The 12,890-nt window shown below is 35.5% G+C and overlaps 1 protein-coding gene across 1 annotated transcript in view; it reads right to left on the bottom strand.

Annotated features, from left to right (window-relative positions):
• SLC9C1 (solute carrier family 9 member C1) overlaps positions 1-12,577 on the bottom strand; it is a 90,483-nt gene extending 77,906 nt beyond the window's left edge. Inside the window, exons 1-5 of the mRNA XM_036219503.1 lie at positions 12,333-12,577; positions 11,904-11,994; positions 9,243-9,430; positions 8,071-8,171; positions 5,725-5,853 (exon numbers count right to left, since the gene is read on the bottom strand). Coding sequence (XP_036075396.1) covers positions 5,725-5,853; positions 8,071-8,171; positions 9,243-9,387 — 375 coding nt within the window. The 5' untranslated portion in view covers positions 9,388-9,430; positions 11,904-11,994; positions 12,333-12,577. The remainder of the gene's footprint in view (positions 1-5,724; positions 5,854-8,070; positions 8,172-9,242; positions 9,431-11,903; positions 11,995-12,332) is intronic.
• Positions 12,578-12,890: the final 313 nt, after the last annotated feature.

The following is a 12,890-nucleotide window of genomic DNA, read 5'->3' as shown; positions in this document are numbered from 1 at the left end:
AGTCAAAAAAAAAAAAAACCCATGAACAAACCTGTACTGGCATAAAAACAAACAAACAAACCTGGTACTGGCATATGGGTTGCTGAAACAGAATAGAAAGCCCAGAAATAAACACGCACCTATATGATCAAAGGAGGGAAGAATAGATAATGTGGCAAGGACAGTCTATTAAATAAATGGTGTTGGAAAACTAGACAGATACATGCAGAAAAATGAAACTAGACTACCTTCTTATACCATGTGCAAGAATAAACTCAAAATGAATTAAAGACTTAAATGTAAGACCCAAAACCATAAAATTCATAGAAAGAAACATAGTCAGTAAACTCTTTGGCATTGTTCTTAGTAATATTTTTTACTGATGTATCTCCTTGGGTAAGGGAAACTAAAAGAAAAAATAAGCAAATGGGATGACATTAAACTCAAAACATTTTGCACAGCAAAGGAAATCATCAAACACACACACACAAAAAAAACAAAAATATAACCTACTAACTGGGAGAAGATATTCACCAATAATATATCTAATAAGGGGTTAACATGCAAAATGTGTAAAGAACTCACACAACTTACCATCCAAAAACCCTAACAATTCAATTAAAAAATGGTCAGAGGATCTGACTAGACATTTCTCCAAAGAATACATACAGATGGTCAATAAACATATGAAAAGATGCTCAACATCACTAATCATCACAGAAATGTAAATCAAAATCACAATGAGATGTAACCTCACACCTGTCGGAACAGTCATCATTAAATTAACAAATAAGTGGCAATGAAGATGTAGAGAATATGGAGCCCTTGTACACACTTGGTGGGATTGCAAATTGGTGCAACCACTATAGAAAACAGTATGGAGGTGTCTCAAAAAGCTAAAAATAGAAATACCTTATGACCCAGGAATTCCACTTCTGGGTATTTATCTGAAGAAACCTAAAGCACTAATTCAAAAAGATAAGTGCTCTTCAATGTTCATTGGTACATTATTTACAATAGCCAAGATATGGAAGCAACCTAAGTGTCCATCAACAGATGATTGGATTAAAAAGAATTGGTACAAGAGGTACCTAAAAATAGCATAGATGATAAAGGTTTTGTTCATCCCTCTTGCAACCACATCAAAGTTGGGATAGAAACATGGAGCAAACAACAAGCAAAGTTGCCTGAGATCTAGGTGAACAGAACCACTACAACTAGGGAGAGAAATAATCAATCTGCAAAGGTAGGAGGGGAAGAAGACCAAGTGGCTGAGTGGAACAGAGGCTACAGCAGCTGCAGTTGGTATCTGCAGATGCCTCTTAAAGGGGCTGTGTCTGCAAGTGGACTTTCATGGTGACGGACCTGCTTGCTCTGAGCACCAGTGCCTGGTTGCCTGTTTGGGGGGCACCAAGGACTTACAGGGGGACACTTACTTGTTGGAATGAGGGCCAGAGGCAAGGCTAATTCCCAGGCAAAAGTATGGGTGGTATCCATCGTTCCTTTGTTGAGCCTCCCTCTACCGCCTCACAGTGTGCAGATGCAGTACTGCCATAGCTGAGACATTGTCAAACTGGATAACACAGGGTGCTCCATCCAGAGGATTCCCAGAAACTCCACCTCCCCCAACTCGCGGCCCTGTCCAAGACACATTTAGTTGTATTCTGGGTGAGTCTGGTCCTCATTACTGAGCCAATGCCAAGACCCACACTGGTGGCATCTGGCCTCGGTTTCTGGTGTGGTCTCTTGAGGCAACTATAAGCTCAGCATCTGCGGATTGGTTGCTGAATCCTAACAGGTGGTCCCAGAGGAGCACAGGCTGGAGCTAAACTAAGCCTGCAGCTAAACCCTTCTCAGGACTGTGCCACTGGACACCTATTATTCAAAGTCATGCTAATAATACTGGGAGACTTAGAAGTTTTACTTAGCACATAAAAGAAGACACATAAAGGCAGTCAAAATGAGAAGATAAGCAGAAACCATATGAGAGAACAGAACAGAGATCCAGAAATAATGGCGTCGAGTAATCTAATAGATGCAGAGTTTAAAACACTGGTTATAAAGATGCTCGATGAACTTAGGGGAAGTTTATATGAACTCAGTGAGAATTTTAACAATGAAATAAAAAACATAAAGGAAATGGAAATTATAAAAGGGAACCAGTCAGAATGAAGAACACATTATGTGAGATGAAGAGTATATTAGAGAGAATCAACAGAGTGGATAAAAAAAGAGGATCAAACCACCAATAAAGAGGATTAGGAAGCCAAGGACAGATACCCAATCAGAATGGCAAGAAAAAAGAAGTCAACTATAATAATAATTTAAAGAGCTTATGGGACAAAATGAAATGTAGAAACATCTGGGTCATAGGGGTACCTTACAGGGAACAAGAAGTTGAAGAGATATGTAAAGAAGTAATGATGGAAAACTTCCCTAACCTAGTGAAGGAAATAAACATACAACCCCAGGAATCTCAAAGAGTCTCAAGAAAGATGAACCCAAAGAGGCCCACGCCAAGACACATTATAATTAAAATGCCAAAGGTTAAATACTAAGAGAAAATCTTAAAAGCAGCAAAAGCAGTTAGCTACCTACAAGGGAGCACCCATAAGACTGACAGCCAATTTCTCAAAAGAAACTATGTAGGACAGAAGGGCTTGGCACAAAATATTCAAAGTGATGAAGACCTAGGATCTAGAACTAAGAATTCTCTATCCAGTAAAACTATTGTTTAGAGTTGAAGGACAGATAAAGAGCTTTCCAGATAAAAGTAAGCTAAAGGAATTTATCAACACCAAGCCTAGTATTACTGGAAAAAAATGTTGGAGGGACATTTTTAAGAAAAAAAAGTATCAAAAACATGAATAAAGAATGGTAATAACTATATTCATAACAACAAGTATGTGAAATGGAAAAGAATTAACTGCTCCAGCCAAAAGATAGGGTGGCTGAATGAATAAGAAAATAAGGCCCCTATAAATGTTGCCTATAAGAGACTTTAGATTAAAAGACATACACAGACTAAAAGAAAGGGGATGGAAAAAGATATTGCCTTGATGGACCTAGAGGGTGTTTTGCTGAATGAAGTTAGTTAGATAGAGAAAGACAAATATCACATGATTTCACATATACATGGAATCTAAAGAACAAAATAAACGACAACAAAAAAAACAGAAACTAACTCATAGATACAGAGAATATCTTGAGGGGATGGTGAAAGAGGGCAAAGGGATTAAGAAGTACAAATGGATAATTACAAAATAGACATGGAGATATAACATGTAGCATAAAGAAAATAGTTAATAATGTTGTAATAAATATGTAGGGAGGAAGAGAGATGGGGTAATCACTTTGCAAGTTACATAGATCTCTAATCGCTATGTTGTGTAATTGAAACCAATATGTTATTGTATGCCAACTCTAAAAAAGTGACAGCAAACAAGTGAAATTTTTAAAAAAAAGAAGAATAGGTACATACATACAGTAAAATATTACTCTGCCATAAAAAAAGGAATGAAACCTTACCATTTGTGACAACTTAGATGAACCTGGAAGATATTATGCTAAGTGCTATAAGCCAAACAGAGAAAGACAAATATCATATGATCTCACTTATATGTGGAATCTAAATAACAAAATAAATGAACAAATAAAACATAAACAGACTCAGATATAGAGAATTAACTGATGGTTGCCATATAGGAGGAGGTTGGTGGAGAAAAATGAAAAAGGTAAAAGGATTAAGCAGTACAACTTGGTAGTTACAAATAGTTAGGAGGAGGAAGTAAAATACAGTATAGGTAATATATTCAATAATATTTTAATAACTATGTATAGTGTCAGGTGAGTGATAGACTATCTGGTGATGGGGGAGAGTCACTTTGTAAATTATGTAAATGTCTAACCACTAGCCTGTATACCTGAAACTAATATAAAATAATATTTGTCAGCTGTAATTGGGGAAAAATTTTTTTTTTCAGAGAAGTAAATCAAATAACACACTCAGATTTCTGTCTCAGTTTTGGCTACTATATCAGGAAACTCATATATTTTCCTAATGAAAAAGTAAGGTTCTCATTCCTTCATTTATTATACATTAATTCACCACCTACTATGCAATGAGTCATACAATATAGACACAGAAGAGTCATAAACCCAATAAAGTTTTTAAAAAAATTCAGAAGAACTAAAATATTAAAAGCATTTCCTTTTGATTATTTAGCTTTTACTTGTGCAGAGACACTCATGTAGAATGAGTTGGTGAATGAGCACTGGACTCTAATTCAGGAGGCCCCAGTGTGGGTGCAAGTGCTGAGTGATTTTTGTAAAGTCACTTGATCATACAGCACTAATTCAATCTTAGAAATAGAAGAAGAATGATTAAGTGTTTATACGTGCTACTGAGAGGGAGTCTTTGGTGAATAAAGCTTGACAACAGCATCAGGATGGTGAAAGAAAATCAAGGCCCTTGTAGATAAGCTACTTCTAGAGTGGTCGAGTTCTCATTTTAAGGTTTTGGTGGTCAGGATTGTTGGAAGGAATAAATTAAATTGAGGCTCTGAGACAAGAAGATTGAGGGTCAGGAAGCCCAAATCCCTTTTCTTCCACCACATAACTGTTGTTGATACCTCAATAAATTGCATAGTAAATTTTTTGCAAAAGTAGCTGCAGTAAGTCTGCTTCCTAAATCCATACCATTGGGTTGTTATCTCCCACACTAATTTTGGGTTAGTTATTTGATTCATTTTGGCTAAAAGGAATGAGAGAAAACATGATGCAAGTAGAGACTTAAAAAGCACTGGCAAATTAAAGCTTGCCCTCTCTTGCTGTCTGAGACTTTACAACCTTCATGTGAAAAAGTCTGAAGTAACCTCCTAGATGATGAAATATATGTGTCACAGTGACAGCTATTGCCTACAGCTAACACCAACAGTACCAAGGGACACATGAGTAGTGAGGGGTTAGGAGTAGTGCCTCTAGCTAACCCCACTTTAGCTGACCCCCTGAGTTGAACAGAAGCTCAGGAGACAGTTCTGAAGACAACTGAATCAACAGAAACTGCTTTGCATCTCTATTCTTTTCAATTTCATTTTTTGTTGTCATTTGTCTGAACTCTATTTATAAAGTGTAGATTGTTCTCATAGTTTTTCTTCTAATGTAGTTTAGGTAGTGACCTTATATTTACAAAAGTGTTTTGATTACTTTGAAAGAAATGCACCCCTGCTTATGATCTGAAGTATTTTTTCTCAATGTCTTTCCTTGATGAGGTACAAATATCATGTGATTAGAAAAAAAATCATAATAGTTTACAAAGTAGGGTTATAGTTGTTTCTGTAAATATACTTCTCTGTTTTATTCGTCTACTTGTGGGTGTGGGAGTTTTAGAAGATGGGTATTTAAAAATGTGACTTTTATCAATAATTTCCTTTTATTGGACCTAATATAGTCATAATAGCTCTCTTGTAGCATGTCAGAGATTATAACTGCCGTTAAGTTCTGCCACTCAGATTTTCAGGATTACTTTTTTCCCTTCATTATTTTTCTTGAGTCTTAATATTCTAGACAATTGTTAAGACATGGTTTATTCACTAAAATAAAAGCTGAATTTACTTCTCCCACCCCTTGTACATTTTTCCTGTCTCCTTTGTTTTCCAATTTGGAGAAAAATGTTTAAAAATTTGAATACAGCGAAATGTAGTATTTCATGAGCGAATAATATTATTGAAAAAGAGTATTTTTTACCTGCCATAATAACTTTTGGAGCATGTAAACATCCATGTCAAATGCAGCATTAAAGTAAATTATTGGTGAAAATAGATTAAAAAAAAGATTTGGATCCATCCATTGTACGGCATCTACATAGCTTTGTACCTAATAATATAAAAATACATCATTTTTTAATTTATCCATCCTTCTATTAGCCTAGAGTATATGCCAGGCACTCCTATCTCTTGCAAAATAGAAAAAAATGCATCATAATTTAGTAAGTGCTGAAGTCTTAACTGTTGAACTTATTACCAATTACAGTAGAAAATTAATACACAGCTCTATGCCCTTTTTATTCTTTTAAAGAACAGGTATAGAAAATATATTTACATGGATACTAGAGAGTATGTAGAAAATTTTCAGGCATACAAGACAAAGAAAACGATTTCAGGTAGTTGGATTATCATGCACAAAAATCCACAATGAAGTAAACAATTCTAGAAACTACAAATGATTAGCCATGGCTTATGAAGAAGATGTGTGTAGAAGAAGAGCAGGGATAGAGACTGGGATGTCAATGTAGTTGATGAAATAACTAATTAATGGTATTTATCAAAATATTAAGTTGATATTTGCAAATCTTATTATGGGCATCCAATCATTCAACATCCATTTATTAGGAAAAAATACTGAGTACCTACTGTGTTAGGTGATAGTTTTGCACTTGAGAGCTGATTCTTTATGGTCTCTTGTGTTTCTTCATATCTTATGAGTGGAGGCACTGATTGCTTTTCTTCAAGACTATCTTTTCAAGAACATTTGAATAATTAACAGCTTTGGAAGATAGAGCACTATCCTTATTACATGCCATAGCATACTAAACCTGTCCCAGAGCAAGAGATAGGTTTAGTATGCTATCCTGTGTAATAAGGATAATGTCTCCCTCTGGGCAAGAGGGCAGATAAGCCAATCACCCATCATAAAATATTCGAGTTCTCTAAGGTCAGGTTTCTTTATGGTAATCCAGCTCATTGTGTATGTGGGTTTCACCTGCCTTTTAGCTTCTCTCTGTGGGAATAGGAGATCATGGAACAGGTACAAGAAAATGCTGATATTCTGGCTTCCACTATTGCATTGAGTAATAATGTCCTTTTCAGCTAGCCCAGGAGTCCCATGTCTTTCGCGAGGACCATACAACTGTGGCAGGCTAACTTATTAGCTTTCAAGTAGAGTAAAATTGTAGACCCTTCACTGTTTTTGACATGTGGTCTCTTCCTTTAAAGACTTATCGACACGTAGTAATTTATAGAAGTGCTTCAAATTACTTTTGTATCAAAATTGTATGGTTATAAAATCTGTTGACAACTGGAGTAGTAATCTGCCCCTGTTTTATATAAATATAGGTTTTCCATAATTTTTTTTATATCACTGATTACATTTGTTTGGGAAAGTCAATCATCTTACACACACACTCATCCATATTCTGACTGACTAGAGCAGGTGTTGAAAAAATATGGCTCCTAAACCAAAATTGGCTCAATACCTGTTTTTGTAAATAAATCTTATTGGAACACAGCCATGCTAATTAATTTATGTATTGTCTATGGTTGCTTTTGAACTACGATAGCAGAGTTAAATAATCGAGACAGAGATTATAGCCTGCATAATCTAAAATATTTACTATATTTACTTTTATAAAAAAAGTTTGCCACAAACCCTTGGGTTAGAGGATATTCATATTGTGCTGATAATGCATTCTATATCCCTTATAGTAAGTATATTCTCCCTCCTCTACCTAACTCCAGCTGTTTCCAACTATTTAGCAATACTATGGTTGCCTTGGCTATATCTAGTTTGCCTTACTCCTCACTTCTAACACCAGACACAAGGTTCAAGTTATATTTCTTGATATATTCTAAACTAGGCATACTTAGAAACTAGCCTCTATTCTAATGGTAATCCTATGAAACATAACTGAGGCAATAGATTCGTTCAATGTCAGAATTCTCTTGCTACTAGACTCCTGTACCAGCAGCTCAAAGTCCCTGAGCTTCTATCTTAATAACTAACTCTTGTCTAAGCTTTTGCATTTTGTTTAAATACTCATTAGCCACTCACACTCTCAGGAACTGTACCTTTACTCATTCTGAATTGTCTATCAACTTTCAGATCTAGGTTCTGGTTTGACTATGTTTAGATGGATCTTGGCTCTTTCACACCTGATTCCTTTTTCTACACACCTGACCAGAAGTTATTGACAACCTAAAAATATATCAATTGTTAGAGCAGTAAAGAGATAAGTATTTTTACAATTTTGAAGCCACCTTCGTATTTATATAAATCTTAGATATAGTACAAAATAGTCATATTTACTATACATACCTCTTCATATGTAAAACTTAATACTTCAAAAATACATCCAATTAAAAATAATATTATAGGCAAAGGAATTAGGAAGTCTTTCAAACGTAGGTTCAAAAATGCTGCAAAAAAAAAAGATCTTTACTGAAAAGCGGTAAAATATCACATTTTTAAAACTTTAATTTGATGTGATTTCTTAATACTTATGACAATGCAATATGGTTCTACTCATTTTTTATATTCCTGTCTTTGAAACCTTCCCTCACACTTAAGAACACAGAATCAGTGGAACCGCTAATCCACTAGATTCCACCTTGACCTCGTCTATGAAGTATCTCATTTTTAAAAAATTATTAGTAAATATTGCTAGCAATTATTGGCTCTTGGGTTACTACTAAAATATTTATAGCAGTTTTTGCACATGCTATAAGTCAGATAGTTTCTTTAGCTATTCTGCTAAACTTCAATGAAATCTCTTGGTTGATTTCCAAGATAATGATGAGGAACTAGCCATAATAATTTGCCCATAATAATTAGCTACTCCACATAGGAAAACTTAAAATGAATAGTTAACTTTGTTCATCAAAGTGCATTTTTTTTCAGTTTAATGTTTTCTGCTTCTTTTTAGAACAATTCCCAATCAGGTCAAAGAATGCCAAAAAAAAATGCTTTCTTTTGGTTTCTACAAGTGTTACTTTCTCATAGAGGTTGACACAATTTTTCATTTGGACAAAACCAACGGGAAACTCTAACAAGTGGTGAAAAAGTAACTGAATCACTCAGAAGACTTATCACTTTGAAAATCCTTTGTCCACCTGAAGAAAGTGGTGGGACAGCTAAATTTAAAATATAAATGAAACTATAATTTACGATAATGTAGATAACATAAAAATCCCCCAACCCTTGATTTTCTGTGTATCTGCTTCGATTCTCCTCATCACTTAAATCTAATCATGACCTACCAAGTAGGAAGGTGTGGATATTTTGAACTCAATAGAGGTGAAGAATATAGATCAGATTTTACATGTTTCTTCTGGGGCAGATTATTGTTGAATTCATTTAATTGAAAGTCTTGGGACAGAGGTATGAATTTAGGAACAAAATTCTAATTTCCTATTACTGCTATCTATATTGTGGCATTTGTAAGATATATCCATAAAATAAACACAAATAATAAAGAGACTTACACCTACCTCCAATTGTGCAGATCAAAGACATTACTAGAATGATTTCAGGAAGGTCCGGAGGATAATTTATCAACTTATTTCTGAAATATTCCACCCAATTGCCAGAAAGTCTTTTGTGAACAAAATGATAAATACTGGAATTCGAATTCATACTGTTGTTTGTCACGGACTGTCTAAATCCAACTGTTATGACTCTGCAAAACTCACATAAGAACAATATAATCTGCCTTCTTCGTAGCCTTCTAATACTTTTCTTAATTATTTATAATGATACCTTAGAGGCTGCCAAAATTATGGATACTTTCCTTTCAATGATAATTTTAATAGAGCAAGTGATAGAGACTAGCCAGTGTTACCTTGGGTTCACTTACAATGTCAAGTACTGCTCAGCATTATTTGCCCTGCAATTATACAACTATCTGAAAGAAGGATGTTTTATCCAACTGGTTGCTGGGACCACAGACTGGTACAGGGATGGACAACTGAGGGGTTTGCCCTCAGCTTCTCTGAGCCTCTGGAAGTGTGTTCTGGAAACTATTCCAAAATAAATAGTGGGATGAGAGAAAAATATTCTCATTTCTTTTGTGATTCTATACAGATAGCCTTCTTTTATCTCATTTGGAACGATGACGGGGTTAGATTTTGTCTAACGTTTATGTATTTATATAGCAACTGAGCACATAATAAAAATATTGAAGCCAAAAAGATTTAAAATAGGGGAGTTGTTACATATTTTTATACACATATATTTTCTCATATATGCTTTTCTCATTACAAAAACAATATTTTAAAAGGGAAAATTAATTAAATAAACATGTTTATTGTGAACACTTTTGAAATAAATATGTAAACAAACATTTCAAAAAACAGAAAAAAAATAATCCACAGTTATGTCATCTAGTGGCTCTTACATGTTTTAGTTACATAGCTGGGTAATTTGAGGGAAGGTCAAAGAAAGTGCAGGGTTACTATATATTGGGTGCTGTCAGAAAGAAAGGGCAATTCTGCGATTGGGTATCTCAAGTCTTATCTATACGAAGGGCAGACTAGAATGAGCTGTAATGAGTACAGATGAAGCAGTCAATTATTTTAGCAGAGAGAAGCGATGTTTGTTATTGTATGGGTTGCACAGTGACTGTTTTCTCTCACTTTATTATGGTCTCAGAGTGACATTATCAGATGTTGATGCTCTGTGAGATTGTTTATGTCCAACAGGAGAACAATATAGACTAACTGTGAGCATCAGGCTTGTAGTACTACTGAGTGAAACCTAGCTCTGATGTCAGACGAGTTCCCTGATGTCAGCGGCTGCATTTTTTTGTTTAATTTTTGACTTACCTCAAAGGATTTCTAAATTCCTGATCCTTACTCAAACATGTCAAGAGCTGGAGGCAGACCAGGGGATTTTGATAGTAATATAAGTGGTACTGCAGAACAAGCTCAGCTAGCTCTCTGAGAGTGATTCTTAACCTTAGCTACACACTGAAATAACTTAGAGTTTTAAAAATACAGGTGTCTGGGTACCTCCTCTAGAGATTAATTTAATTGGACTGAGGTACGGCCTGGGTGTTGGGAAACTCCAAAGCTTTCCAGTGATTCTAAGGAGCAGCCATAATTTAGAAGCATTGCTCCAGAAGTCCGTGCTGTTGTGATACACTGGTGATATTTGTTCTCAGTTAACAATAAACTGTTTAGGATACTTATTATCTTGCTCACTGCTACTCCAGGACTAAATATCTTGGACTTGACTGAAAAATAAAAAGTATTTTATTCATCAGAATTATGCATTCCTACTTGCTTTCAGAATTTAATACAGTCGTTTATTGTTTTCCAAACTAAAAGTGGGGATTTAGATTCCCATGAGCATTTTTTTATTTCTAAATTATTTATTTACAATTTTTGGTAAGTGTTTACACATTCAATCCTAATAGTTCCCTTTCAAAAAAGAATAAAATCACTTCAAGTCTTACCCTTGACATTCAAGGATAGATATGATCAAGTTCAACAGAATCTCACTATTTGGCTGTGAATATTTGGCAAATACTCGGTTCGGCTTTTTCAACTTCTACTCCAAATTCTCCTAAGGAGCCTTTGCTCCCAAGAAATGACCTCATCTTAAATTTGCATGTGGATGCTAATATTACTCTATTTTAAAAGATATGGGTAAAAAACTATGAATAAACGGTGCAGATAAATGGGTTTTTAGTGTAATTAAAATTCTTCTGTTTAAACTGACTTTTTACAACTTTGGATAAGTTTATGTCTCATTAAGGAAAAAATATTGATTTGTTATAAAATTACCACATAGGTTTCCTACATTCATCAGTAAACTATATAATGGCTTAATTTTCTTTGTGGAGTTAATATAAATGACTCCCCTCTCAAAAACGACATGTGGATTTGTCCTCAATTGTTAGTCAGCCTTAAAAAATTATCTTACTAATGGAGTAGAAGTCATACTTATTCAACCTGTCCCTGAAAAGGGGAAGTCTTTCTCCCTTTTAATCACATTTTGCAAGATTCAGGTGACAAAAGTATCCTGAAGAGGGCACTGTGAGATCCCAGTAATCACAAGCTGTAAAGCTCTTGCTCAATGGTTTATGGCAGATAAACAACTAGGGTTGAAAGATCTCAGTAAACACACAACACAGCAGCTGTCTCACTTACAGTCTCTGAAGGTGGGTGGTCTGTCTCCCTCCTAATGTGCCTTCATTCAAAATGAACCCTTCCTCCCTCTGGGCTACTCCGCTCCATACACCTGAGGAGATTCACCACAGCGTTAGCTTGCTTTCCTTTCAGTACCTCATTAAGACAAAGAGAACAAACATGAGCCAGGTAAATAGTTCAGAAAGCTGATATATGAAGACAATAGAGGAAATGTGAGGGTTAAAAAGCAGAAAATCAAACCGAGAGGCTAGTTGGTCTTTGGGAAAGTCCTTGATTAGCTGCCATAGAAAAGGTGGAAACTCTAAGAGGGTCTGGCTGAATCTGTAGCTGGAAATCTGTAGAAGCATCTGTCCTCTTGGAAGGGAGGCTGAAGAAGAAGGTACCAGAGTGAAAGGACAACTTCCTGAAGGGGAAACTAGGAGGGCTCACCATCTAAGAGAGCCTCAGGAATATCCAGTGGTATGAAGTCAGAAGTGGAGGAGAGCTATTCTGTTCACCCTAGGACAGCCACAACCAACTGCAACCTCACTGACAGTTACTTGCTCCAAGTCCCACCCCCAGTCTGCACTCATTGGCTTAGGTTCATAACCCCTGACTTGATTGGCTGATGAAATAGAGTCCTCCACACAGCATACCTAAGGCAACCTATGAAGCTTAAAGGCCGTGTTTATTATTACTTTTTTCTTTTTTAAATAAACAAGGGTGGAACCCTTGGAAAAGGAACCTCTGAAAATTGTATCGCTATATTAATTTAAGGCTTTGGAACAGTGCATTTCTGACAAAGAGTTCAAGGACACTGTTTTCCCAGAATTCCAATAGCACTGAATTTCTTCAATAAGATAGGACAATGGAGATTTTGAAATACAAGGACGCAGGTAGCTGGGTTACAAAAAAATAAAAGAAGGGCTATTCTGGGCATGAGAAAGAATGAAATTAAAACAGATAAGCAAGGTGCACTTGCACTTCTGGGTCGTTTGTGTGGGGAAA

The sequence above is a fragment of the Rousettus aegyptiacus genome, unplaced genomic scaffold (assembly GCF_014176215.1).
Source record: "Rousettus aegyptiacus isolate mRouAeg1 unplaced genomic scaffold, mRouAeg1.p scaffold_m13_p_4, whole genome shotgun sequence".
In the NCBI taxonomy this organism is placed as follows: Eukaryota; Metazoa; Chordata; class Mammalia; order Chiroptera; family Pteropodidae; genus Rousettus; species Rousettus aegyptiacus.
This window is presented reverse-complemented; position numbering and strand designations above follow the sequence as displayed.